The following is a 24,367-nucleotide window of genomic DNA, read 5'->3' as shown; positions in this document are numbered from 1 at the left end:
AAAAGTGAAGGCTTGGAAACGTCGTATTTTGACATATATTTATTTATTTCTTAGACTTTTTTTCACTGCACATATTGTGCTATTTTTGGCCTACTTTTGAAGTGCCTCTTGGCTAGTGTTGTGCTGGTTTTGTATCTGACGTTGGCTGGTTTTGAAAATTAGATCTGGCAACCCTGGCCCTGCATAAAAAAATGCATTCCGTGCACTCAGGGCCAGAGTAGAGCAAGTGTTAGGACACTGAAAAGTAGGTGCGCTCTGTGAAGTGAAAGTGCTTTGCGCCCCCCGGCTGCGCGCAGTTGCGCACGCGCGTCCTCGGTTAAGCATAATTACGCACGTGCGTTCTCGGTTGCGCATGGTTACGCACGTGCGTCCTCGGTTGCGCATGGTTACGCACTATTACGCAGGTGCGTCCTCGGTTGCGCATGGTTACGCACAATTACGCACGTGCTTCCTTGGTTGCGCATGGTTACGCACAATTACACATGTGCGTCCTCGGTTGCGCGCCGTTGTGCACAGCTGCGGCGGGGACCGAAGTTACGAACGACCGGTTGGGATGCTTGGGGCAACTGACAGACCTAGCCCGGCATTGAGTGCACTTGTGCTTAAAGAATTGGGGATATCATTTTGCTGGAAGCGTCACTAACTGGTCTTAAAAAATATCCTTGCTGCATTTACAATGGAATTATGTTTTAAAAAAAACCCTCACGGGATGACAACTGCATCAGAATTGAACTTTGCACTCGTGGAGCCATTTTTTCCTCTCCCCAGTCCCCGGACCGAGTCCATTGCCATTGAATCTTCCCTGCACAGTCTATTGGCAGGAGACAATCCTACTATATGGGAATCGGGCACATAATGAAAGTGATAAACACACTGCACACGACACGGAGCCCTTGTAAAGCAGAGGTGTCAGCTAAACCTTTGTCACTGGCTGATACTAACCAGCTTAAACCCCAATTGCTCTTCAATCGGCATAGTGACGTAGAATGAGGCCCCACAAAGGCACAGCCGTGGTGGGCTTAAATAAAAGTAAATGAGGAGAGATTCAGCCATTGCTGGGCGCCAGTATCAAGCGACTTGTCACTCACACAGGGACCGGGGCAGTGTCTGTTTCTTCACGGCGAACGCAGAAGGGGAGGCGCTTGATGGGCTGCTGGCTGCAATGCTACGTCAATAACCGATGTAGCGGGTTTTCATCTGGTTTCTTGTAAGCCAATAAGCTGCACAGTATCGACCACATGATGCTACCCATCCATCTGGCTAGAGTCCCCAATCGTGTGGCATTTTGCACACGATCCCTAACTCTGCACTCCTCCCTGCCTCCTTTAGACCTATCAGTGTCACTCCCTTCCCTCCGCTGTGAGTCCTGCCCCTCTATGTACCGTTCCTGTCTGCCTTCATTTCCGTGGCAGCATGGGAGCTCTACTGTTTGCTCTTGGCGACTGCATGAGCTGCTGAGAAGCAAGAAACAAACAGACAACAGTGTGTTCATTAGTCTGCTAGAAAACAAGGTGTGTATGCTGAATAGTTTTATAAACTCTTTGTTTGTTTTTTTGCACTGTTTTGTTTTTGTTTGTTTTTTTGCACTGTTTTGTTAAACAGAGACATTTGCAGGGTTCTAGCCTTTAATACCTTCACCACACTGATATCAACCGTGCAATGTTATAAGAGTGACACCTGCTGGTGCAACAATGTGCAATTCAGTGTTATTATAGGGGCACCCCAATGTGCTGTTCCACAATGTGCAATTCAGTGTTATTATAGGGGCACCCCAATGTGCTGTTCCACAATGTGCAATTCAGTGTTATTATAGGGGCACCCCAATGTGCTGTTCCACAATGTGCAATTCAGTGTTATTATAGGGCACCCCAATGTGCTGTTCCACAATGTGCAATTCAGTGTTATTATAGGGGCACCCCAATGTGCTGTTCCACAATGTGCAATTCAGTGTTATTATAGGGGCACCCCAATGTGCTGTTCCACAATGTGCAATTCAGTGTTATTATAGGGGCACCCCAATGTGCTGTTCCACAATGTGCAATTCAGTGTTATTATAGGGGCACCCCAATGTGCTGTTCCACAATGTGCAATTCAGTGTTATTATAGGGGCACCCCAATGTGCTGTTCCACAATGTGCAATTCAGTGTTATTATAGGGGCACCCCAATGTGCTGTTCCACAATGTGCAATTCAGTGTTATTATAGGGGCACCCCAATGTGCTGTTCCACAATGTGCAATTCAGTGTTATTATAGGGGCACCCCAATGTGCTGTTCCACAATGTGCAATTCAGTGTTATTATAGGGGCACCCCAATGTGCTGTTCCACAATGTGCAATTCAGTGTTATTATAGGGCACCCCAATGTGCTGTTACACAATGTGCAATTCAGTGTTATTATAGGGGCACCCCAATGTGCTGTTACACAATGTGCAATTCAGTGTTATTATAGGGGCACCCCAATCTGCTGTTCCACAATGTGCAATTCAGTGTTATTATAGGGGCACCCCAATGTGCTGTTCCACAATGTGCAATTCAGTGTTATTATAGGGGCACCCCAATGTGCTGTTCCACAATGTGCAATTCAGTGTTATTATAGGGCACCCCAATGTGCTGTTCCACAATGTGCAATTCAGTGTTATTATAGGGGCACCCCAATGTGCTGTTCCACAATGTGCAATTCAGTGTTATTATAGGGCACCCCAATGTGCTGTTACACAATGTGCAATTCAGTGTTATTATAGGGGCACCCCAATGTGCTATTACACAATGTGCAATTCAGTGTTATTATAGGGGCACCCCAATGTGCTGTTCCACAATGTGCAATTCAGTGTTATTATAGGGGCACCCCAATGTGCTGTTCCACAATGTGCAATTCAGTGTTATTATAGGGGCACCCCAATGTGCTGTTCCACAATGTGCGATTCAGTGTTATTATAGGGGCACCCCAATGTGCTGTTCCACAATGTGCGATTCAGTGTTATTATAGGGGCACCCCAATGTGCTGTTCCACAATGTGCGATTCAGTGTTATTATAGGGGCACCCCAATGTGCTGTTCCACAATGTGCAATTCAGTGTTATTATAGGGGCACCCCAATGTGCTGTTCCACAATGTGCAATTCAGTGTTATTATAGGGGCACCCCAATGTGCTGTTCCACAATGTGCAATTCAGTGTTATTATTATAGGGGCACCCCAATGTGCTGTTCCCAATGTGCAATTCAGTGTATGATTAGGGCACCAATGTGCTGTTCCACAATGTGCAATTCAGTGTTATTATAGGGGCACCCCAATGTGCTGTTCCACAATGTGCAATTCAGTGTTATTATAGGGGCACCCCAATGTGCTGTTACACAATGTGCAATTCAGTGTTATTATAGGGGCACCCCAATGTGCTGTTACACAATGTGCAATTCAGTGTTATTATAGGGGCACCCCAATGTGCTGTTACACAATGTGCGATTCAGTGTTATTATAGGGGCACCCCAATGTGCTGTTCCACAATGTGCAATTCAGTGTTATTATAGGGGCACCCCAATGTGCTGTTCCACAATGTGCAATCAGTTGTTATTATAGGGGCACCCCAATGTGCTGTTCCACAATGTGCAATTCAGTGTTATTATAGGGGCACCCCAATGTGCTGTTCCACAATGTGCAATTCAGTGTTATTATAGGGGCACCCCAATGTGCTGTTCCACAATGTGCAATTCAGTGTTATTATAGGGCACCCCAATGTGCTGTTCCACAATGTGCAATTCAGTGTTATTATAGGGGCACCCCAATGTGCTGTTACACAATGTGCAATTCAGTGTTATTATAGGGGCACCCCAATGTGCTGTTCCACAATGTGCAATTCAGTGTTATTATAGGGCACCCCAATGTGCTGTTCCACAATGTGCAATTCAGTGTTATTATAGGGGGCACCCCAATGTGCTGTTACCACAATGTGCAATTCAGTGTTATTATAGGGGCACCCCAATGTGCTGTTACCACAATGTGCAATTCAGTGTTATTATAGGGGCACCCCAATGTGCTGTTCCACAATGTGCAATTCAGTGTTATTATAGGGCACCCCCAATGTGCTGTTCCACAATGTGCAATTCAGTGTTATTATAGGGCACCCCAATGTGCTGTTCCACAATGTGCAATTCAGTGTTATTATAGGGCACCCCATGTGCTGTTACACAATGTGCAATTCAGTGTTATTATAGGGCACCCCAATGTGCTGTTACACAATGTGCAATTCAGTGTTATTATAGGGGCACCCCAATGTGCTGTTCCACAATGTGCAATTCAGTGTTATTATAGGGCACCCCAATGTGCTGTTCCACAATGTGCAATTCAGTGTTATTATAGGGGCACCCCAATGTGCTGTTCCACAATGTGCAATTCAGTGTTATTATAGGGGCACCCCAATGTGCTGTTACCACAATGTGCAATTCAGTGTTATTATAGGGGCACCCCAATGTGCTGTTCCACAATGTGCAATTCAGTGTTATTATAGGGGCACCCCAATGTGCTGTTCCACAATGTGCAATTCAGTGTTATTATAGGGGCACCCCAATGTGCTGTTCCACAATGTGCAATTCAGTGTTATTATAGGGGCACCCCAATGTGCTGTTCCACAATGTGCAATTCAGTGTTATTATAGGGCACCCCAATGTGCTGTTCCACAATGTGCAATTCAGTGTTATTATAGGGGCACCCCAATGTGCTGTTCCACAATGTGCAATTCAGTGTTATTATAGGGGCACCCCAATGTGCTGTTCCACAATGTGCAATTCAGTGTTATTATAGGGCACCCCAATGTGCTGTTCCACAATGTGCAATTCAGTGTTATTATAGGGGCACCCCAATGTGCTGTTCCACAATGTGCAATTCAGTGTTATTATAGGGGCACCCCAATGTGCTGTTCCACAATGTGCAATTCAGTGTTATTATAGGGGCACCCCAATGTGCTGTTCCACAATGTGCAATTCAGTGTTATTATAGGGGCACCCCAATGTGCTGTTCCACAATGTGCAATTCAGTGTTATTATAGGGGCACCCCAATGTGCTGTTACACAATGTGCAATTCAGTGTTATTATAGGGGCACCCCAATGTGCTGTTACACAATGTGCAATTCAGTGTTATTATAGGGCACCCAATGTGCTGTTCCACAATGTGCAATTCAGTGTTATTATAGGGGCACCCCAATGTGCTGTTACACAATGTGCAATTCAGTGTTATTATAGGGCACCCCAATGTGCTGTTCCACAATGTGCAATTCAGTGTTATTATAGGGGCACCCCAATGTGCTGTTCCACAATGTGCAATTCAGTGTTATTATAGGGGCACCCCAATGTGCTGTTCCACAATGTGCATTCAGTGTTATTATAGGGGCACCCCAATGTGCTGTTACACAATGTGCAATTCAGTGTTATTATAGGGGCACCCCAATGTGCTGTTACACAATGTGCAATTCAGTGTTATTATAGGGGCACCCCAATGTGCTGTTACACAATGTGCAATTCAGTGTTATTATAGGGGCACCCCAATGTGCTGTTACACAATGTGCAATTCAGTGTTATTATAGGGGCACCCCAATGTGCTGTTCCACAATGTGCAATTCAGTGTTATTATAGGGCACCCAATGTGCTGTTACACAATGTGCAATTCAGTGTTATTATAGGGGCCACCCCAATGTGCTGTTCCACAATGTGCAATCAGTGTTATTATAGGGGCACCCCAATGTGCTGTTACACAATGTGCAATTCAGTGTTATTATAGGGGCACCCCAATGTGCTGTTCCACAATGTGCAATTCAGTGTTATTATAGGGGCACCCCAATGTGCTGTTCCACAATGTGCAATTCAGTGTTATTATAGGGGCACCCCAATGTGCTGTTACACAATGTGCAATTCAGTGTTATTATAGGGGCACCCCAATGTGCTGTTCCACAATGTGCGATTCAGTGTTATTATAGGGCACCCCAATGTGCTGTTCCACAATGTGCAATTCAGTGTTATTATAGGGGCACCCCAATGTGCTGTTCCACAATGTGCGATTCAGTGTTATTATAGGGGCACCCCAATGTGCTGTTCCACAATGTGCAATTCAGTGTTATTATAGGGGCACCCCAATGTGCTGTTCCACAATGTGCAATTCAGTGTTATTATAGGGGCACCCCAATGTGCTGTTACACAATGTGCAATTCAGTGTTATTATAGGGGCACCCCAATGTGCTGTTCCACAATGTGCAATTCAGTGTTATTATAGGGCACCCCAATGTGCTGTTCCACAATGTGCAATTCAGTGTTATTATAGGGGCACCCCAATGTGCTGTTACACAATGTGCAATTCAGTGTTATTATAGGGGCACCCCAATGTGCTGTTCCACAATGTGCAATTCAGTGTTATTATAGGGGCACCCCAATGTGCTGTTCCACAATGTGCAATTCAGTGTTATTATAGGGGCACCCCAATGTGCTGTTACACAATGTGCAATTCAGTGTTATTATAGGGGCACCCCAATGTGCTGTTACACAATGTGCAATTCAGTGTTATTATAGGGGCACCCCAATGTGCTGTTACACAATGTGCAATTCAGTGTTATTATAGGGGCACCCCAATGTGCTGTTACACAATGTGCAATTCAGTGTTATTATAGGGGCACCCCAATGTGCTGTTACACAATGTGCAATTCAGTGTTATTATAGGGCACCCCAATGTGCTGTTACACAATGTGCAATTCAGTGTTATTATAGGGGCACCCCAATGTGCTGTTACACAATGTGCAATTCAGTGTTATTATAGGGCACCCCAATGTGCTGTTACACAATGTGCAATTCAGTGTTATTATAGGGGCACCCCAATGTGCTGTTACACAATGTGCAATTCAGTGTTATTATAGGGGCACCCCAATGTGCTGTTACACAATGTGCAATTCAGTGTTATTATAGGGGCACCCCAATGTGCTGTTACACAATGTGCAATTCAGTGTTATTATAGGGCACCCCAATGTGCTGTTACACAATGTGCAATTCAGTGTTATTATAGGGGCACCCCAATGTGCTGTTACACAATGTGCAATTCAGTGTTATTATAGGGCACCCCAATGTGCTGTTACACAATGTGCAATTCAGTGTTATTATAGGGGCACCCCAATGTGCTGTTACAACAATGTGCAATTCAGTGTTATTATAGGGCACCCCAATGTGCTGTTACACAATGTGCAATTCAGTGTTATTATAGGGGCACCCCAATGTGCTGTTACACAATGTGCAATTCAGTGTTATTATAGGGCACCCCAATGTGCTGTTACACAATGTGCAATTCCAGTGTTATTATAGGGGCACCCCAATGTGCTGTTACACAATGTGCAATTCAGTGTTATTATAGGGCACCCCAATGTGCTGTTACACAATGTGCAATTCAGTGTATTATAGGGGCACCCCAATGTGCTGTTACACAATGTGCAATTCAGTGTTATTATAGGGGCACCCCAATGTGCTGTTCCACAATGTGCAATTCAGTGTTATTATAGGGGCACCCCAATGTGCTGTTCCACAATGTGCAATTCAGTGTTATTATAGGGGCACCCAATGTGCTGTTACACAATGTGCAATTCAGTGTTATTATAGGGCACCCCAATGTGCTGTTACACAATGTGCAATTCAGTGTTATTATAGGGGCACCCCAATGTGCTGTTACACATGTGCAATTCAGTGTTATTATAGGGGCACCCCAATGTGCTGTTCCACAATGTGCAATTCAGTGTTATTATAGGGGCACCCCAATGTGCTGTTCCACAATGTGCAATTCAGTGTTATTATAGGGGCACCCCAATGTGCTGTTACACAATGTGCAATTCAGTGTTATTATAGGGCACCCCAATGTGCTGTTACACAATGTGCAATTCAGTGTTATTATAGGGCACCCCAATGTGCTGTTACACAATGTGCAATTCAGTGTTATTATAGGGGCACCCCAATGTGCTGTTACACAATGTGCAATTCAGTGTTATTATAGGGGCACCCCAATGTGCTGTTACACAATGTGCAATTCAGTGTTATTATAGGGCACCCCAATGTGCTGTTACACAATGTGCAATTCAGTGTTATTATAGGGCACCCCAATGTGCTGTTACACAATGTGCAATCAGTGTTATAGGCCCAATTGCTGTTCCACAAGGCAATTTATTAGGGGCACCCCAATGTCTGTTACACAATGTGCAATTCAGTGTTATTATAGGGGCACCCCAATGTGCTGTTCCACAATGTGCAATTCAGTGTTATTATAGGGGCACCCCCAATGTGCTGTTCCACAATGTGCAATTCAGTGTTATTATAGGGCACCCCAATGTGCTGTTACACAATGTGCAATTCAGTGTTATTATAGGGGCACCCCAATGTGCTGTTACACAATGTGCAATTCAGTGTTATTATAGGGGCACCCCAATGTGCTGTTACACAATGTGCAATTCAGTGTTATTATAGGGGCACCCCAATGTGCTGTTACACAATGTGCAATTCAGTGTTATTATAGGGGCACCCCAATGTGCTGTTACACAATGTGCAATTCAGTGTTATTATAGGGGCACCCCAATGTGCTGTTACACAATGTGCAATTCAGTGTTATTATAGGGGCACCCCAATGTGCTGTTACACAATGTGCAATTCAGTGTTATTATAGGGGCACCCCAATGTGCTGTTACACAATGTGCAATTCAGTGTTATTATAGGGGCACCCCAATGTGCTGTTACACAATGTGCAATTCAGTGTTATTATAGGGGCACCCCAATGTGCTGTTACACAATGTGCAATTCAGTGTTATTATAGGGCACCCCAATGGTGCTGTTACACAATGTGCAATTCAGTGTTATTATAGGGGCACCCAATGTGCTGTTACACAATGTGCAATTCAGTGTTATTATAGGGGCACCCCAATGTGCTGTTACACAATGTGCAATTCAGTGTTATTATAGGGCACCCCAATGTGCTGTTACACAATGTGCAATTCAGTGTTATTATAGGGGCACCCCAATGTGCTGTTACACAATGTGCAATTCAGTGTTATTATAGGGCACCCCAATGTGCTGTTACACAATGTGCAATTCAGTGTTATTATAGGGGCACCCCAATGTGCTGTTACACAATGTGCAATTCAGTGTTATTATAGGGGCACCCCAATGCTATAGTGCACAGCAGTATAATTATAGGGGCACCCTAAGGGTAGGACTACATGGATGTTTTCAGCGCTATCCGACGCGCTGCGACAAGTCGCATGCGACAGAAATAAGGTAAGAGATAGAAATGTGGGATGAAGACGCAGCGTTGCTCCGACACGACACGACTGTAGGATGCAGACACAAGGGGACCTGTCGCCCGAAGAAATTATTCCATATCCAATGTTTACTTTGAAAAGGACTTTTATTATATAGCTCTTTATGTCTGGGTGACAGGTCCGCTTTAATCGTTAAACTACACAGGAAATTTTGTAGGATGGTGTCGGTTTTAAAGATTTCATCCTACAAGCTGGATGTAGTCAGTGGGTCAGAATATAATAGGGCTGATAAAAAATCTGATGTGGAAGATTACCGTCCAATGCAACACGCCTGTCGGATGCAAACGCTGCATGCTGTGTCTTCATCTGACGAGATAAAATCTGATGGTGTCTGACAGACTTTTTCTTCTCATATAAATACATTAAATATGGATGTAGATGCATGAACAAAACACACCATCCAACTTTGGGCAAGATTCAATTCAGTGAGAAAATGTTATCTCCTGGTTTATCACATGGACGAAATTTAATTCGAGGAAAAAAAAAGTTTTCTCCAAATTCAGTTCCAGTTTTTCCCCATAGAGTTTTGATGTCATAAACTGTGAAATAAGTATTTCTGAATTGAATCTTGTCCATGACTTTACTCACTGAATTGAATTGGGCCCTTTATCTGATCTGACTTAATATTACAGCTATGGGGATCAAATTTTGTAGGATCCTACAAAAAGCCATTACTCAAAAAAGAACAATGTCAAAAACATGTCTGGAGTTTGACAAATAGTGTAATAGTGAATAAGTTGCAATATGGAGAAATTGTATGTGACATGTGCTCACACCTCCAAAAAACACATACAGTACGTATATACAGTGAAGTAAGGTGGTAGGTAGGACGATGCTGTCGTACTGCTTTTCATCAGCAGAGTTAGGCAATTTGTTAAAATTGGTGAAAAATACAGGGAAATGTTGCAAAATAACCTGGTAAACTGGTAAAACTGCTGTGTTTGCTTCAGAAACACTACTATTGTTTATTTTAATAAGCTGCTGTGTAGCAATGGGGCAGCCATTCAAAGGAGAAAAGGCTCTGGTTACACAGCAGATAGCAGATAAGCTTTGTAGAACATAATTTTATCTGTTATCCACTATTTAACCTGTGCCATATAGCCTTTTCTCAGTTTTCACCATTGCTACACAGCAGCTTTTTTATATGAACTATAGTAGTGTTTCTGAAGCAAACAGATCTGTTTTACCAGTGCAGGGCAACACTACATGATATTTTCAATACTTAAAAACACTTTAATTTTTTGGTGTTACTTTTCCTTTAACCCCAATTATTGTTTTTTTTTTTATATTAAAACACTGGGCTAAATACTATTGCAAAATGTTCTTATTTTTTTTCCAACATAAAACTGTGTCACATTTAAAAAATTACAAGTTCAGTGGAGGGTTTGTAACTCAGAGTAATGAGAGAACTGGTCAAAAAGACTTTTTCAAGCCACAGGAATAACCCCTTTTTGACGTAAGCTCATGCATTTGGGCTTCTTTTAAATCTTGGTTTCTTCTTTCCATGGTGTGAACACATTTTCTGGAAAGCAGAGCAACTTCAAATCCCAGAATTTATCACTTCAGCATGGAACATGGTTTATTTGTTGGCATTTGAAATTATGTTTATAATTCTTTTTTACTTAAGGCCAACTGAATGAGCTCATGTCAGAAAAAAGGCAGATTTTCCTTAACAGTAGTTATATAAATTGCAAAACTTTTTTTGTTGTGTTGTTTTCTGCCATAAGGAAGAAAGGCCGACCCTAAGATTTTTCTGGAGTGGATTTCTAGTGTAGAGAGCACAGTTGTGCCACCTCAGAAATGCCCCTGCTCTTTTCCATATTCTAATGAATGCTATATCTGCTGTGTGATGCAGTATGTAAAATACATACTACCAATAAATTAAACTTCAGCTCTATATAAATATCATAGGTAACATACTTACAGAAGATGAAAGACATCCCTCCCCTTGTTTATGAGAGGTGTTGGGAGTTCTAGTTCAGCAGTATCTGGGCCCACAGCCTGACCATCCCTCCACTGAAAAAATATACAGTATATATATATCCAAGGTGTAATTGACCCTATATTGCGATTTGGAGCATTTCAAGCTGCAGAAGGAATGTATGGTAAATGTAGAATTTGTACCTAGAGGTGGTAACATACTGAGCTGAACTGTTTTCACAACAAAAACACAGAAGCATTACTCTGCATCCAAATTAGCCAGATTCACCTTTGTGAATTCTGGTCAAGGGTGCAAGCCATATTAATTGTTGAATTGTTTTACCACTGCATCTGTATTTAGTTATTCAGCACCTCTGTCATTTCAGCAGCTATCTGGTCATTGGGGTCCAATGTTCCCTAGAAGCCAAGAAGTGGTTTAAATGACAGACTGGAATATTAATAGGAGAGATCTGAATAGAAATATTAATAATAAAACATTAATATCAATAATATTGCAGTCTCTTAGAGCACAATTATATTGGCTACCATGGTTAGTGACATCTGTCTGAAAACTACAAGGCAGGATATGAAGGCAAAATAATGCAGAAACTATAAAAATTTAAAAAAAAACTGTTGAACATTTACTAAGAATAGGACATTCTATAATGATTTCTAACTATATAAGGAAAACTTAGCTGTAATCCTGTTTACTCATCAATTCACTTTTATGCCTTTAGCAACCTTTGATACCTTAAATGACAAGGAGCAAAAGTATCCAGTACAGACTTACTTGCTGGAGGCAGAGCAAACTGGACGATATAAACAGAACAAGACAAAGGTTTGTGATATCAATTGGATTGGGGAGAAGGAGCTTAACTTCAAACCGACAATATATTTGGGGGGTCGGTTTTTAAGGGGAAACAACCTGTAACAACTCATTTGGATTCTACTTGTGACTTGTTGTGCATTTTAATAAACCACCTTTCTCATGTAGACGTGTGTGTGAACATGTATCTATAGGACATATGGCTTGGCATAGGCCATAGGCTTAACCAAATAAAGTAAAAATTTACAAAATTCTATGTAGAGATCTGCTACTTTCAGCTTGTTAAGGCTAAGGACAATGGCAGACACGGCTACTTAAGAGCCACATTTTTAGTAGTCTGGGAAGTTGTTTAACATGCCCCCCCCCCACATACTGTAAATAGCACATGTGAGCAGGTGTTTGGCCTGCTGCATAAGCAATAATCATGTGAGTCAGTATTGCCATTGAGAATGTGCAATAAAAGTAGAGAATAAGATTTCCGAATGACTTTTCAGTAGGGTTCAGTGGTTGCTGGCAACCCAATAAGAGGGGGAAAGATCTGACCTTTATCTAGATAGGCCAGGCAATATACCTTACTTTGCCTGTGCACCACCTGTCTGCCACATACACACTTGCAGGTCATACACTAAAACTGCAACTTGCTTCACCATGCACTTTCCTGTTACCTGATTCTAACCTACATTTTTTTTGTTTTGCCATTAATCAAATGTATAATGTTTTAAAACTTCCAAATCCATATCCACATAGCAGCTTATTAAGCAATGGAAAAAGTTAAAATATTATTAGTTGCAGTACCACTCTTTCACCAGAATCATTCATCTAGTATACTCGTAATGATATGTCTAAAGCAACTGGGCTTGCTGAGTCATTTTGGAAAATTTTGCTATTAAGATGAGAGGCAAAGCATTTTAAATTTCAAGAACTCCAGTAAGATAAACGTAATTTTCATGGCAAACATGATTTCACTTGATAGCACTTCTGCCCTTTAATGATAGTCTTTATTCTTGGGGGGCAAATTTACTTACCTTCGAAGGTGCGCCAGCGTTGGCTTCGACAGGCGAAGTTTCCCAGGGCGCTGCTAATTCACTAAAATCCAAACTTGCGCTCAGGTAGGCGAAAGGTAGCGAAGTTGCGCTACCGTTAATTCGTCAAGCAAAGTGAAGTTACGATAGCGATGCCTAATTTGCATACGGCGCCAAGTTAAAGTACAATGGACGTATATGCTGCAGCAAATACATTACACTACACAAGCCTGGGAAAGCTTCGTAAAATAAAATAGAGTTGTTATTTTGCCCTATACATGTGCCCACTGTATAGTTTAGGTGCCATTTGTTAGGAAATTTACGATCTTTTTCAGCCTATCAACCTTAAAAAGTAAGATGCCAGTGTTTTTGGGACTTCGAAAAAATGTAAACTTTTTTTGAAGCAAGTCCTATCTACTCTATTGCACTTCGCCTGGTCTGAGGTGGCGAAGTAAAGTCTCGCGCAAGAGGTAATGTTCAGTAAAATCCGCAAGTTAGTGAATTAGCGTAGTTACGTCCCTTCGCCATAGCGCAACTTCGCCTCGCATAAGGGTGCGAAGTAGCGCTAGAATAGGTCCACTTGGCTAGCGAATTTACGCCAGCACCTGTTATTAAGTCGGCGAAGTAACAAAATGACATCACGCTGGCAAATTTTCGCTAGCGTTAGCCACTTCGCCCTTTAGTAAATTTGCCCCAGAGATTTAGAACACCGTGATATCACTTAAAACAATAAGAAATTTGTTAATTTAGGGCCAGATTTATGAAAATGTGAGCTTAGATTTTTATAAAAAGAACAACTCACCCACATTCTATTCATTCCTATGGGATTTGTGGACGTGTATTTATCAAATGATGAGTTCTAAGTTTCACCCATTGATAAACATACTTCTAAAAATCCCCCAGGAATGAATAGAACTTGGGATTTAAAATCTAAACTCACAGTTTGATAAATCTCCCCATTAATGTCACTCAGGACCATGACTGAAATTGTAGAGAGCAGTCCGTTTTCCTTTTAAGATATAATCTGTTTCTGCATTGAGGGGGAAAATCGTGCACATCTATTATTTCAGAGAATTATTTGAACATGAAGGCCTTATCTGTCCTATATCTACTGCCAGAAACACAAATTAGCCTATGAATGTCTACAGGGCATCATCACTTCAAGCTGTTTTTTTTTTTTTACAGAGGGTCCAGCATAATCTTGTTACGGTATGTTGGTTTACTGACTGTTTAGAAGAAGCAATGTGGGGACTAAAAGATTAAGCTCTTTAGCTCACTACCAAATGCTTGTCTTTTGTGAGTTAATTATAAAATATTTTATCATTTGCACAGAGACAAGTTTATACTGTTGTTTTATGGACTTCACTCAAAATTGGATTTTGGGTGGAATAATTTTCAGTGCATGTTTTGCTTCCTTCTTTGATATATATTTTTTCTCTTTTTAACATTTCTTCCATGCTTTTTTTTTTATTATTCTTTCTTTTTCCTGCAACCCATTTTAAAATTTTGTTGGACTTATCTGATTTATTGTACTAACTGTCTCACCATACAGCCTCTTCATGCAGAACTACATAAGTTTACCCGTATTTCTGATTATTGTCTCTTTAGGGCACAATGTGGTGTCGCAGGCTGGCAGGTTTTTATCCAGTTGCAAAAGCACTGCAAACCCTTGTGGTCAGAAAACAGGTTTTAAGACCATCCATCTTCCATAAGAATGTTACATCTGTACATCGCTGGTTCAGTACATCACCAGAGGTTAATGTCTGCTCTTGGGTTCTTCACAATGATCACCTTGGTGAGCTAAACATTTCATCTTTAATTATAACTTACTGGGGGTTTTTTTGTTTTTTTTAATGCTTGTAAAAAGAAGTTCACTTTTATTTTTCATTATAGCAGTACAAAAACGTTCTTTTTTAAATAATAAGAAATAGTAATTAATTTCTTCTGTGTGACAGAGTTTACCATTCTGGTTCAATTATGTGATATCTTATAATTGTATTCATGGCTTTTTTTGTATGGGCATGATGCCATTCAGATTTCACTTAGTGCAGTGATGTAAGTTACAGTTCCTTGGGTATTTCTACATATTGTTGTGCTACTACCTGGAATTAAAATGGATTTAACTGGGATTTCATATCAGTGATTTGCACAAAACAATCCATCATGTCAATGTGGAAAAATTTGACCCAGATTTGAAATTATTTGCAAATAAAAAACTGAAAAGTCAAAATGCCATAAATATTGAACCGGTTTCTGTGAAACCCCTAAATAAGCACTGGTACATCCAATTACCTTAATTACATAATTTGTTAAAATGAAATCCAGCTGTGTGCTGCTACATATGTAAACAAAGAACATCATGAAAACCAAAGAACTATCTATAAAGTTCTGGAGATGCACCTCTCAGGGCTGCATGATAAAAACAAAAACTTTGAACATTTCCCAGAGCACTCGGTAGCAGTCTGGTACAGAGGTATGAATGAATAATGGAGTAAAATGCATTACAGCAAGTACATAATCATTTTATGCGTGCAAACTTTACTTTTAAAAATGTTGCAATATAGATAGTAAAGTGCTGCAAAGAGCGTTATTCTAAACACTTATGAAAAGTCAACTTCATGTGATTATATATTATGTAAGACACCTGAGCAAGTGCCAGATGCAGCACTCGCTAAACACTGCTGACACATATTTCATCAACTTGCACATCCACCTTTATTCTGGCAGACCTGTTATATAAGATCACATGCTGGTGATTTCCCCAGATATCGATGAAGCTAGGATGCTGTGATGCTCTGCAGACTTATTATTGGCCCTTGAAAGAAAAGAGTGGACCAATAGGACCCTCTTTAACATAAGTGTAATAAATGGGATTGTGTTTTCCATATTAAAAATATATATAACTTTTTGACAGCTTAATCACTAAAATGCAATTGAAGAACACTTTTGCCATTCTCTGGTATTAACTTTTCTATTCCTGTTTTCACAGAGATACTTTATTCTGGAACCTGTATGCGCTTTAATTATGTGTGGTTGCGTGATCATTGTCGCTCAGCTTCCTGTTTCAATGCCAAAACCAACCAGCGTAGCTTGGACACAGCCAGCGTGGAACTCGATATCCAACCGGCTCAGGTGCGAGCGGATGAGACCACTCTATACCTCACTTGTAAGTTGCTAAAGTGTTATATTTTAAGAAACCGTATGCCAACCAAATATTTATCCTTTTACTATACATACATACATACTATTCCAATAGATCAAAAAAATATTTTTTGATAATAATATGGGATCCGTTACCTGGAAACCCGATATCCAGAAAGTTCCCGAATTACAGAATGGCCGTCTCCCATAAAAATGATTTCATTTTTCTCTGTATTAATAAAATAGTACCTTGCACTTGGTCCAAACAAAGATATAATTAATCCTTATTGGAGGCAAAACCAGCATTTTGGGTTTATTTAAAGGAATTGTTCAGTATAAAAACTGGGTAAATAGATGTCTAACATAATAGCCAAACATTACTTCCTGCTTTGCAGCTATCTTGGTTTCCACTGGTTATCAGACAATAACCAATCAGTGACGTGAAGGAGGGCCACATGGGTCATAATTGTTTGCTTTTGAATCTGAGCTGCATGCTAAGGATCAATTGCAAACTCACTGTACAGTAATGTCCCATGTGGCCCCCCCTTAAAGTCGCTGACTAACTCAGAGTTAGAGAGCTGAAAAGAAGGAAGTAGCTTTCTGTTATGTTATACTCCAGTCACTCCTCATATCTCTGCCTGTGTGTGCAGATATGTCACTTGTGGTAAGTGTCCAAAATGTTGTAATGTGCATTTTCAGTGACAGGGGTCACAAAGGGGATGGCTGGGGTCATCAAGCTTTTCTCTTTAAAATATGCTGGTGGAGAAACATCACATTGGTATAATATATTTTATATATATCGGTATTGCTCTATTAGCAGAGCCAAGCATTAAAAATGTTTACTTCACCTGAAGATGAGCAGTTGTATTAACAAACACCATTTCATATCATATTTATTAAAATTGTAGACAGAGTAACATGTTTATATTTTACAGGGCCAGATGGTCACATGACCAGATATGGGCTAGAATGGTTGGTGCAAAATAGCTATGAAGGTCAGAAGCATCAGCTGATCCAGCCTCGAATCTTGTGGAATGAAAGGATCTACAAAGAGGCAAATGTCCCATCTGTCAGCTATTCAGAGTTTCTGGAAACAAACGAGGGACTGAGAGAATTCCTGCAGAATTTCTTGCTGTATGGCATAGCTTTTGTTGATGATGTTCCAGCAACCCGAGAGGATACAGAGAAAGTAGCAGAGAGAATTAGCCATATCAGGTAAATAATACCAGCCTACTCAAAATGCATATCATGTCAAATGAACAGCAAGCACTATGCTTTGGAGAAGATGGAGAGATCTTATCACCCGTAGCAATCAATCAGATTAGTCGCAAACACTTTTTTATGACATTCCCCCCTAAAAACATGGTATGTGGTGTTTTATTACATGATCCCCATTATACTTTATCATGTTTAACTTAGAGAAAAGATAATTTTTTTGTAATAGCATAAGTTGGTTCTTTCCAAAATTTTAGTTGTAAAGTTTACTTAAAATTTTAGTGTGCTGTATTAAAAACATTCACATTGCAATGGAAATTTACAGGGAAACTATCTATGGTAAGATGTGGGATCTTACTTCTGACTTCTCACGTGGAGACACAGCTTACACTAAATTAGCCTTGGATCGTCACACAGATACCACATACTTCCAAGAGCCTTGTGGGTAAGTATGCATTAATATTTCATCTTTGTCTGTGTGCATAATCATAGTAAAAGTTAAGGTTTAGAAAACACGGAGGTCAATTTAATAATATAGGTGCTAAATTCACCAGTGTAGGTTATCCAATCCGAAATTAGCTTTGATCAGTCTCCTAGATATTGCTAAATAAAGACAAAGATATGAATGGTTGGTACGAGTAAATATACTGTGTAAATTAGCAAGTTTTTGATAGCCAGTTTGCCCAGTGGTGCTTGTACATTATTGACCATTTGTTCGTTTTGTAAAGCTATAAAGATTTGTTTGTGTTACTGTATATTAAGTCTGGTCAGCAAAAGCTGCTTTGGGATTGTGAACATTTCTTTGGGTAAAAATAGACTTCGCCTAATTTGTTTAACATTACACCCGAAAAAGGAGTTTGGGTTAGATTAGGCAGCATTGCTGCACCTGCAAACACCAGAGTACATTAAAATAAACACATTAGTATATTTCATAAATGGCATGCCTTGATAAATTACACCTTTTTCTTACTCCAGCATTTCTCCGTGGCCCCATTGACTTTAAAGGAAATGTAAATTCCCAAATCAAATGGATATAACATTTCTCAGAGCATTCTTCTGAGCACTTTTGCAGTTTCCATTGATATGTTCCTAGTTTTTAATATATTACTTTTTATACACAGATGGTGCAATAGTACTGTCTACTGGTCAGTTTGGCTGACAACGTGTACAAAATACATTTTTGAGAAAAGAATTGTAATGTTGCTCTACTCACATCTGTGCAGAGAAACTCTTCTTATTCAGTTGGCTGAAATATCCAGCAGGTGGAGCTGTTGTTTCAGTTTTATTATATCATCAATTTAGCATATTAGCACCTGGTATTGTTAATACTAGTGATATGCGGGCTGGCCCGGGACTCATGGGCCTACCTGCAGCCTGTGAAGATTGTGTGAAAGTCATCTCGAATGCATCCGACCTTAAAACGCCCCACTTCTGTCTCCATTCGGTGCTTTATATAGATGTGCCCAACCCCTTACATGCCTTTTTATTTAGCCATAAAATGTAGCTCCTGAGAGGCTTGCTAGTCGTGAATGCCTGGAAATGAAGGTTGTAGTTAGAGGAATAGAAATTTAGAGGTGCAGAGCACATACTATAGATAACAAATATCAGGCAAGATAGAAAATATCACAGCTCCTATTAATATTCTTGATTGTAACTGTTGAGACCTGTGAACACAATAAACCCTCAGTATGGCCAGTATGAAAGCTGAACCCTTTTTTTCTTTTATATGACTTCTCTGAAAACATTTCTTTGGTTCCCTTATGTTTGCTTCTGTTTCACAGCATGCAACTATTCCACTGTGTGCGGCATGAGGGGACTGGGGGTCGAACGCTGTTAGTGGATGGATTCTATGCAGCTGATCAAGTCCGTCGCCAACATCCAGATGAATTTGAACTGCTCAGCAACATACCTCTGAAACACGAATATATTGAGAACATGGCAGGAAGTAATAATCACATGGTGGGGATCGGTCCTGTGTTAAACGTTTACCCATGGAATAAAGAGCTTTATATGATTAGGTACGTCTCGTTTCTAGAATAAGTGATGCTGTAGCGTGATTGATAAGGACAACTGAATTCACTGGGGGTTGCCAATATTAAAGGCATTATGAATTTAGTTAGTACGTTTATTTCCCAGGCCAGGGCAGATTCGAAAGTAGTCACCTTACCTGTAGTTCTCTGGCATCCCATTTTTACATTCACACTTCAGCAAACGCAGTATACAAAGCATGCTTTTGAATTTAATATTGTAGGAGGAAAACAGGCATAGTATTGAGATGGTAAAGTATTGACAGCAACAAGATTGTTTCCAGTCTGATAAACTATTGCGAGCAATTATGGTAGCAGTCACTTTGCTGTTATCCAGAAGCAACATCAACTTGTCTGTATATGATTACTAAGCTTGGAACTAATATAGGACTTATTATTATACTGCTCCACTTGTGATTTTTCTTCTTTTTTACTGCTGTAACTATTGACTAAAGCAATGTTTCCAAAAACTGATCATTAAAATATCAAAATATGTTTATACAGCTTAAATAAGTTAAACCAGGTTGGACAGCTGTTTATAATAAATACATATTATTGTCACACACAATGCCATTTGTATTTTAAACTTTATCCCAAGTGGCCCCTTTGATGGTGGAAGAGCAGGAATGATGCTGTCTCCTCCATTTTTTAAAGTGGCCCTGGTTTATGTTGTTATTTCTATTTTAAGGTACAACAATTATGATCGGTCTGTGATCAGCACTGTGCCTTATGATGTAATACAGAAATGGTATAATGCACATCGTAAGTTGACCAATGAACTGAGAAGGCCAGAGAATGAATTATGGGTAAAATTAAAACCAGGAAAGGTAGGTTGTATAAAGCTTGACTTTGTTTATCCACTGCACTCATATTGTACTTGCTACTTCTCTGTTTTGTAGCAGTATCTTCATTCTCCTGAATTAGATTAAAAAAAAAGCTAAATATGGTATATTCCAGTGGTTGAAGGAATAACCCAACAAATAGGTTACACAAATGTGGCCTGGGGGGGGTCAACAAAACAGCCAATTAGATGTTTGCTTCCTAAGAGCAGAGCAATAAACTCTACCTGTTTTTGTGTACTTTCGGGTTTCTAGAATTGGTACATTAGGTCCTATATCACAGTACAGTCCTTCACTTGAAACATCTTTAAACCACATGTACAACCACCATTTACGTTTAGTATCGGTCTTGATTGAACATCAGGAAACCTAGATTGAGCATCAGTTGCCTGAGAAATGTAATTTGGTCAGCTATATAAGGTAATGAATACTACTCTTTCAGGCATGAGTCTTAAATTACAATCAGATAAAGGTAACCTCTGATGTGTTTTGGGTCATATGTGGTTCCTTCTTAGTAGCAATAAGAAAGAAGTATACTCACACCAAATATTTTTCTGTTGGCATGTGTATGAAGCTACTAAAGGGGATTATGAGTTCAAACACATTTGTGTTAAAGATAATGTTATTTTACAGTGGATTTCAAGTTAAATGTATTTCCTGCAGAGCTCAGCAGGCATCCTCTGAGCCTGTCATATGAGGTCTCATAATAAATACTGGGTCTGATTTACTAAAAATACAGTAGGTGCTAAATTCCAGGATGGTTACCAAACACAACCAATCAGCAATTTGTTTTGATCAAACTACTATAAGATAGAATATGAAAGATTGATTCAAGATTTTACAATTGAAAAAGGACAGTTCCCATGTTCTTCTGCATGACCGACCTCAGCAGCTTTTAGATTGCAAATTTTTGTGTTGGTGATTTTACTGGTTTTTACTTTTAAATTAATTTAAAATATGAATTTTTCTTAGGTATAATCCACCATTTTTTTCAATCGCCCCTTTATTGTATCCAAGTTCACCGACATTTAACTCTCCTGTGAAACTGAGCAATGCATTTAATATTAAACCTGGTAATGTTTCCATCCTTTCCCACAGGTATTGTTTGTTGATAATTGGAGGGTCTTGCATGGAAGAGAGTCCTTCACAGGATACAGACAGATTTGCGGCTGCTATCTCACACGAGATGATGTCCTGAACACGTCACGCTTACTGGGACTAAAGGCTTGAAGGCATCACAACTGTACAACTTACATTCAGACCAAAATCAGCACACAAAGGAATTGATCATAGGATTTTACATTGTAAATCAGCAAAGAAAACCTAATTTTTAAAGCCTGCTGTACTTTTATCAAGAATACAGAAAAACGCTGCTTAATCCAATGGATTATTCACCTTTTAATGTTTTTTTTTTTAAATTGGCACAATATGTTATATTTCTTGATTTTAATACTTAGAACTATTTAAAAAATATATTTTAATGTCTTAAAAACAATATTGCAGATATTTACAAAATCTGAAACTCATAAAGCTTTGCATACAATTTTGCAGTCACCTCATAGAGGGGTGTAAAGTGAGGGCTAATTGAATTTGCTCTTTTCTTTATTAGACAAGCCACATAGCCTGTAAATTCTCACTATAATTTATCCCATAGGAAGCAATGATTTATGTATGTATTTGCAGTTTAGCCCTGCACTTAAGTATGATAATAATGATCACAGCTGAAGGAAGAAGGCTACGTCCATAGCAAAGGAATAGCCTATGAAATGTACAGGATGATGTACTCTGAAGATACTTCCAATTTAACATTAAGGGAACATTATTTTCCCTGGCAGCTAAAGACCAACAAATTTCACGTATAATTTTAGGAAGCTGTGGACAATTTACAGCATACTCTGAGAGTAAATTGAATTAAGTTCTATGTAATTATATATAACTAGACATTAAACCCGTTAAATTAACGGGCGCTAGAACATATGTAGTCAAACATTTATAAAAACAGAATTGTTCTAGTCTAAATAAAATTCGCCAGAGACGGTCCGTGGGGCACATGCGCAGTAGCGCAATCCCACGAACACAGGGACTGGACGCAGAGACACTTCAACTTTATTATATAGGATGTATATCTAATTATAGGTTTTGTGGATCCCACCCAGCTCTTCACCAGTGCCTTTCTTGGCCATGTTAGCTCTTACAGTACCTTTTAGGTATTCTCTGAATGTTTCATTTTTACTGTTAAATGGCACTAACTTATGTATTGTATTAAAGTTAGTATAGTATTAAATTCATTGTATATATTTTCTTTTTTGATGTTTTGTAACTTCCGGCAGTCAGTTGCATTAGCGCCTTGAAGGGACACAAGTAATCCCAAATATGAAAAAAGCATTTTATAGGACTCTTGATTTGGTCTGCTAATGTAATGCAGAATACTTTTGGACATGAAACACAGGATCAGATTTGTGCTCCCACTGAGATGTTTAAAGGGGTGGTTCACTTTTAAATTAACTTTTAGTATGATGTCAAGAGTGATATTCTGAGACACTTTGCATTTGGTTTTAACTTTTTATTATTTGTATTTTTTGAGTTATTTAACTTTTTATTCAGAAGCTCCCCAGTTTGCAATTTCAGCAATCTGGTTGCTAGGGTCCAAATTACCCTAGAAACCATGCATTGATTTGAATAAGAGACTGGAATATGAATAGGAGAGGGGCTGAATAGAAATATGAGTAATACAAATTAGCACTAACTATACAATAGTAACCTTACAGAAAATGAAAACTGAAAGACAAACAGCCACTTTAATAGTTAAGCTTTCTTCCTTCCTCTTATAGAGCCACAGTTTGTACATGTTTTGTAGCTGAGATTCGGTTTAGCTTTATATTCGAGCAATCAAACCATAGTGGTCTTAGGTCCTATTTGAACTTACTTTCTTCCTAATTCGGTTTAACTGTCACTTTAATCTGTCACTTAACATAATTAATTAGTATTCCAAAAGAAAGAAGAAAATATTCAAATAATTTATATAGTGTAAGTAAAGTTTATTTTGCTTGAGTTATCTCTTAGTGTGACAGGCTCCCTTTTAAGGGTTAGTTCACACAAGGAGATTCAGGGAGATTTAGTCGCCTGGCGACTAATCGCCTCTTCTGGGCGACAATCTCCCCGAACTGCCTTTGCGTGTCTTCCCATCCGCTAAAGTCGCCTGCGCTAAAGAACACATGGTGCCATGTTTTCCAAAGTTGCCTCACGAGGAAACTTCGGAAAACGAAGCGCCGCGTGTGCTTTAGCGCAGGCGACTTTTCATTATAGCGGATGGGAAGACACACAAAGGCAGTTCGGGAGACTGTTGCCCAGAAGAAGTAGTTGCCAGGATACTAAATCTCCCAGAATCTCCTTGTGTGGACTAACCCTAAAAGGTGACAAATTTCTAACACATGTTGAGCAAGTACCCCATAAGTCTGTAATGGAGTGAGACAAGGGCAAAAAAGAGATACTAGGGTATTTAAAGTGCCACTGGTAACCCTTTTTGGGCAACCCCCTCAACCCCCTCAGTTACCTCCTTGTCAGTCATAAACCAGATCGATCTTACCAATAGATTCCTTAGAGCAGCTCTGTGTCTTCTGTGATGTCAGCAGTTGTTCTTTTCACTAAATAACACTTTTCTCAGTTCCAAGGGCCCTGTAGCTGTTATTACAAGTCCAAGATGTCCATCAATACATATGCAGTTTGTATTCCGTAATGGAATATAAATGGCTACTTCTTGTTTCAAAGTCATTGTGGCTTCTCTGTTTTTATACTGCAACATTATGAGGGATGTGACCTCCAAGCATTTCCTTTTATACCCTCTCAAGTATGCACATTTATTATATTAATATAACTATAAATCTATAACACCCTACCAATTCATCTATAAAAATTCATACTAAGCAATCATCAAAAAAAATTGATTGTGGTTTAGAATAACTAAATTTGAAATTACCATTGCCCTCTATTTCATTCTCTAAATATTTGGTACATGAACTGCCTAAACCTCTTGCATATCAGATATCAATCCCAGC

At 39.7% G+C, this 24,367-nt stretch overlaps 1 protein-coding gene across 4 annotated transcripts; it reads left to right on the top strand.

Moving 5' to 3' along the window:
• Positions 1–1,355: 1,355 nt before the first annotated feature.
• Positions 1,356–22,609, top strand: tmlhe.L (trimethyllysine hydroxylase, epsilon L homeolog). 4 transcript variants are annotated; one of them, XM_041571868.1, is made up of 10 exons: positions 1,356–1,511; positions 11,980–12,080; positions 14,276–14,299; positions 14,699–14,885; positions 16,080–16,256; positions 17,167–17,446; positions 17,772–17,891; positions 19,228–19,464; positions 20,162–20,300; positions 21,411–22,596. In XM_041571868.1, the coding sequence occupies exons 4-10, from the start codon at positions 14,705–14,707 to the stop codon at positions 21,540–21,542; spliced, it is 1,266 nt and encodes a 421-aa protein (XP_041427802.1). In that variant the 5' UTR covers positions 1,356–1,511; positions 11,980–12,080; positions 14,276–14,299; positions 14,699–14,704; the 3' UTR covers positions 21,543–22,596.
• The last annotated feature ends 1,758 nt before the right edge of the window (positions 22,610–24,367 follow it).

The sequence above is a fragment of the Xenopus laevis genome, chromosome 8L, assembly GCF_017654675.1.
Source record: "Xenopus laevis strain J_2021 chromosome 8L, Xenopus_laevis_v10.1, whole genome shotgun sequence".
NCBI classification, from domain to species: domain Eukaryota; kingdom Metazoa; phylum Chordata; class Amphibia; order Anura; family Pipidae; genus Xenopus; species Xenopus laevis.
This window is presented reverse-complemented; position numbering and strand designations above follow the sequence as displayed.

Coding starts and splice junctions, on each gene's coding strand:
- tmlhe.L (XM_041571868.1), top strand. CDS start 14,705: ATGTGGTGTCGCAGGCTGGCAGGTTTTTATCCAGTTGCAAAAGCACTG. Junction 16,257..17,166: donor GACCACTCTATACCTCACTT/GTAAGTTGCTAA, acceptor TATATTTTACAG/GGCCAGATGGTCACATGACC. Junction 17,892..19,227: donor TACTTCCAAGAGCCTTGTGG/GTAAGTATGCAT, acceptor TCTGTTTCACAG/CATGCAACTATTCCACTGTG.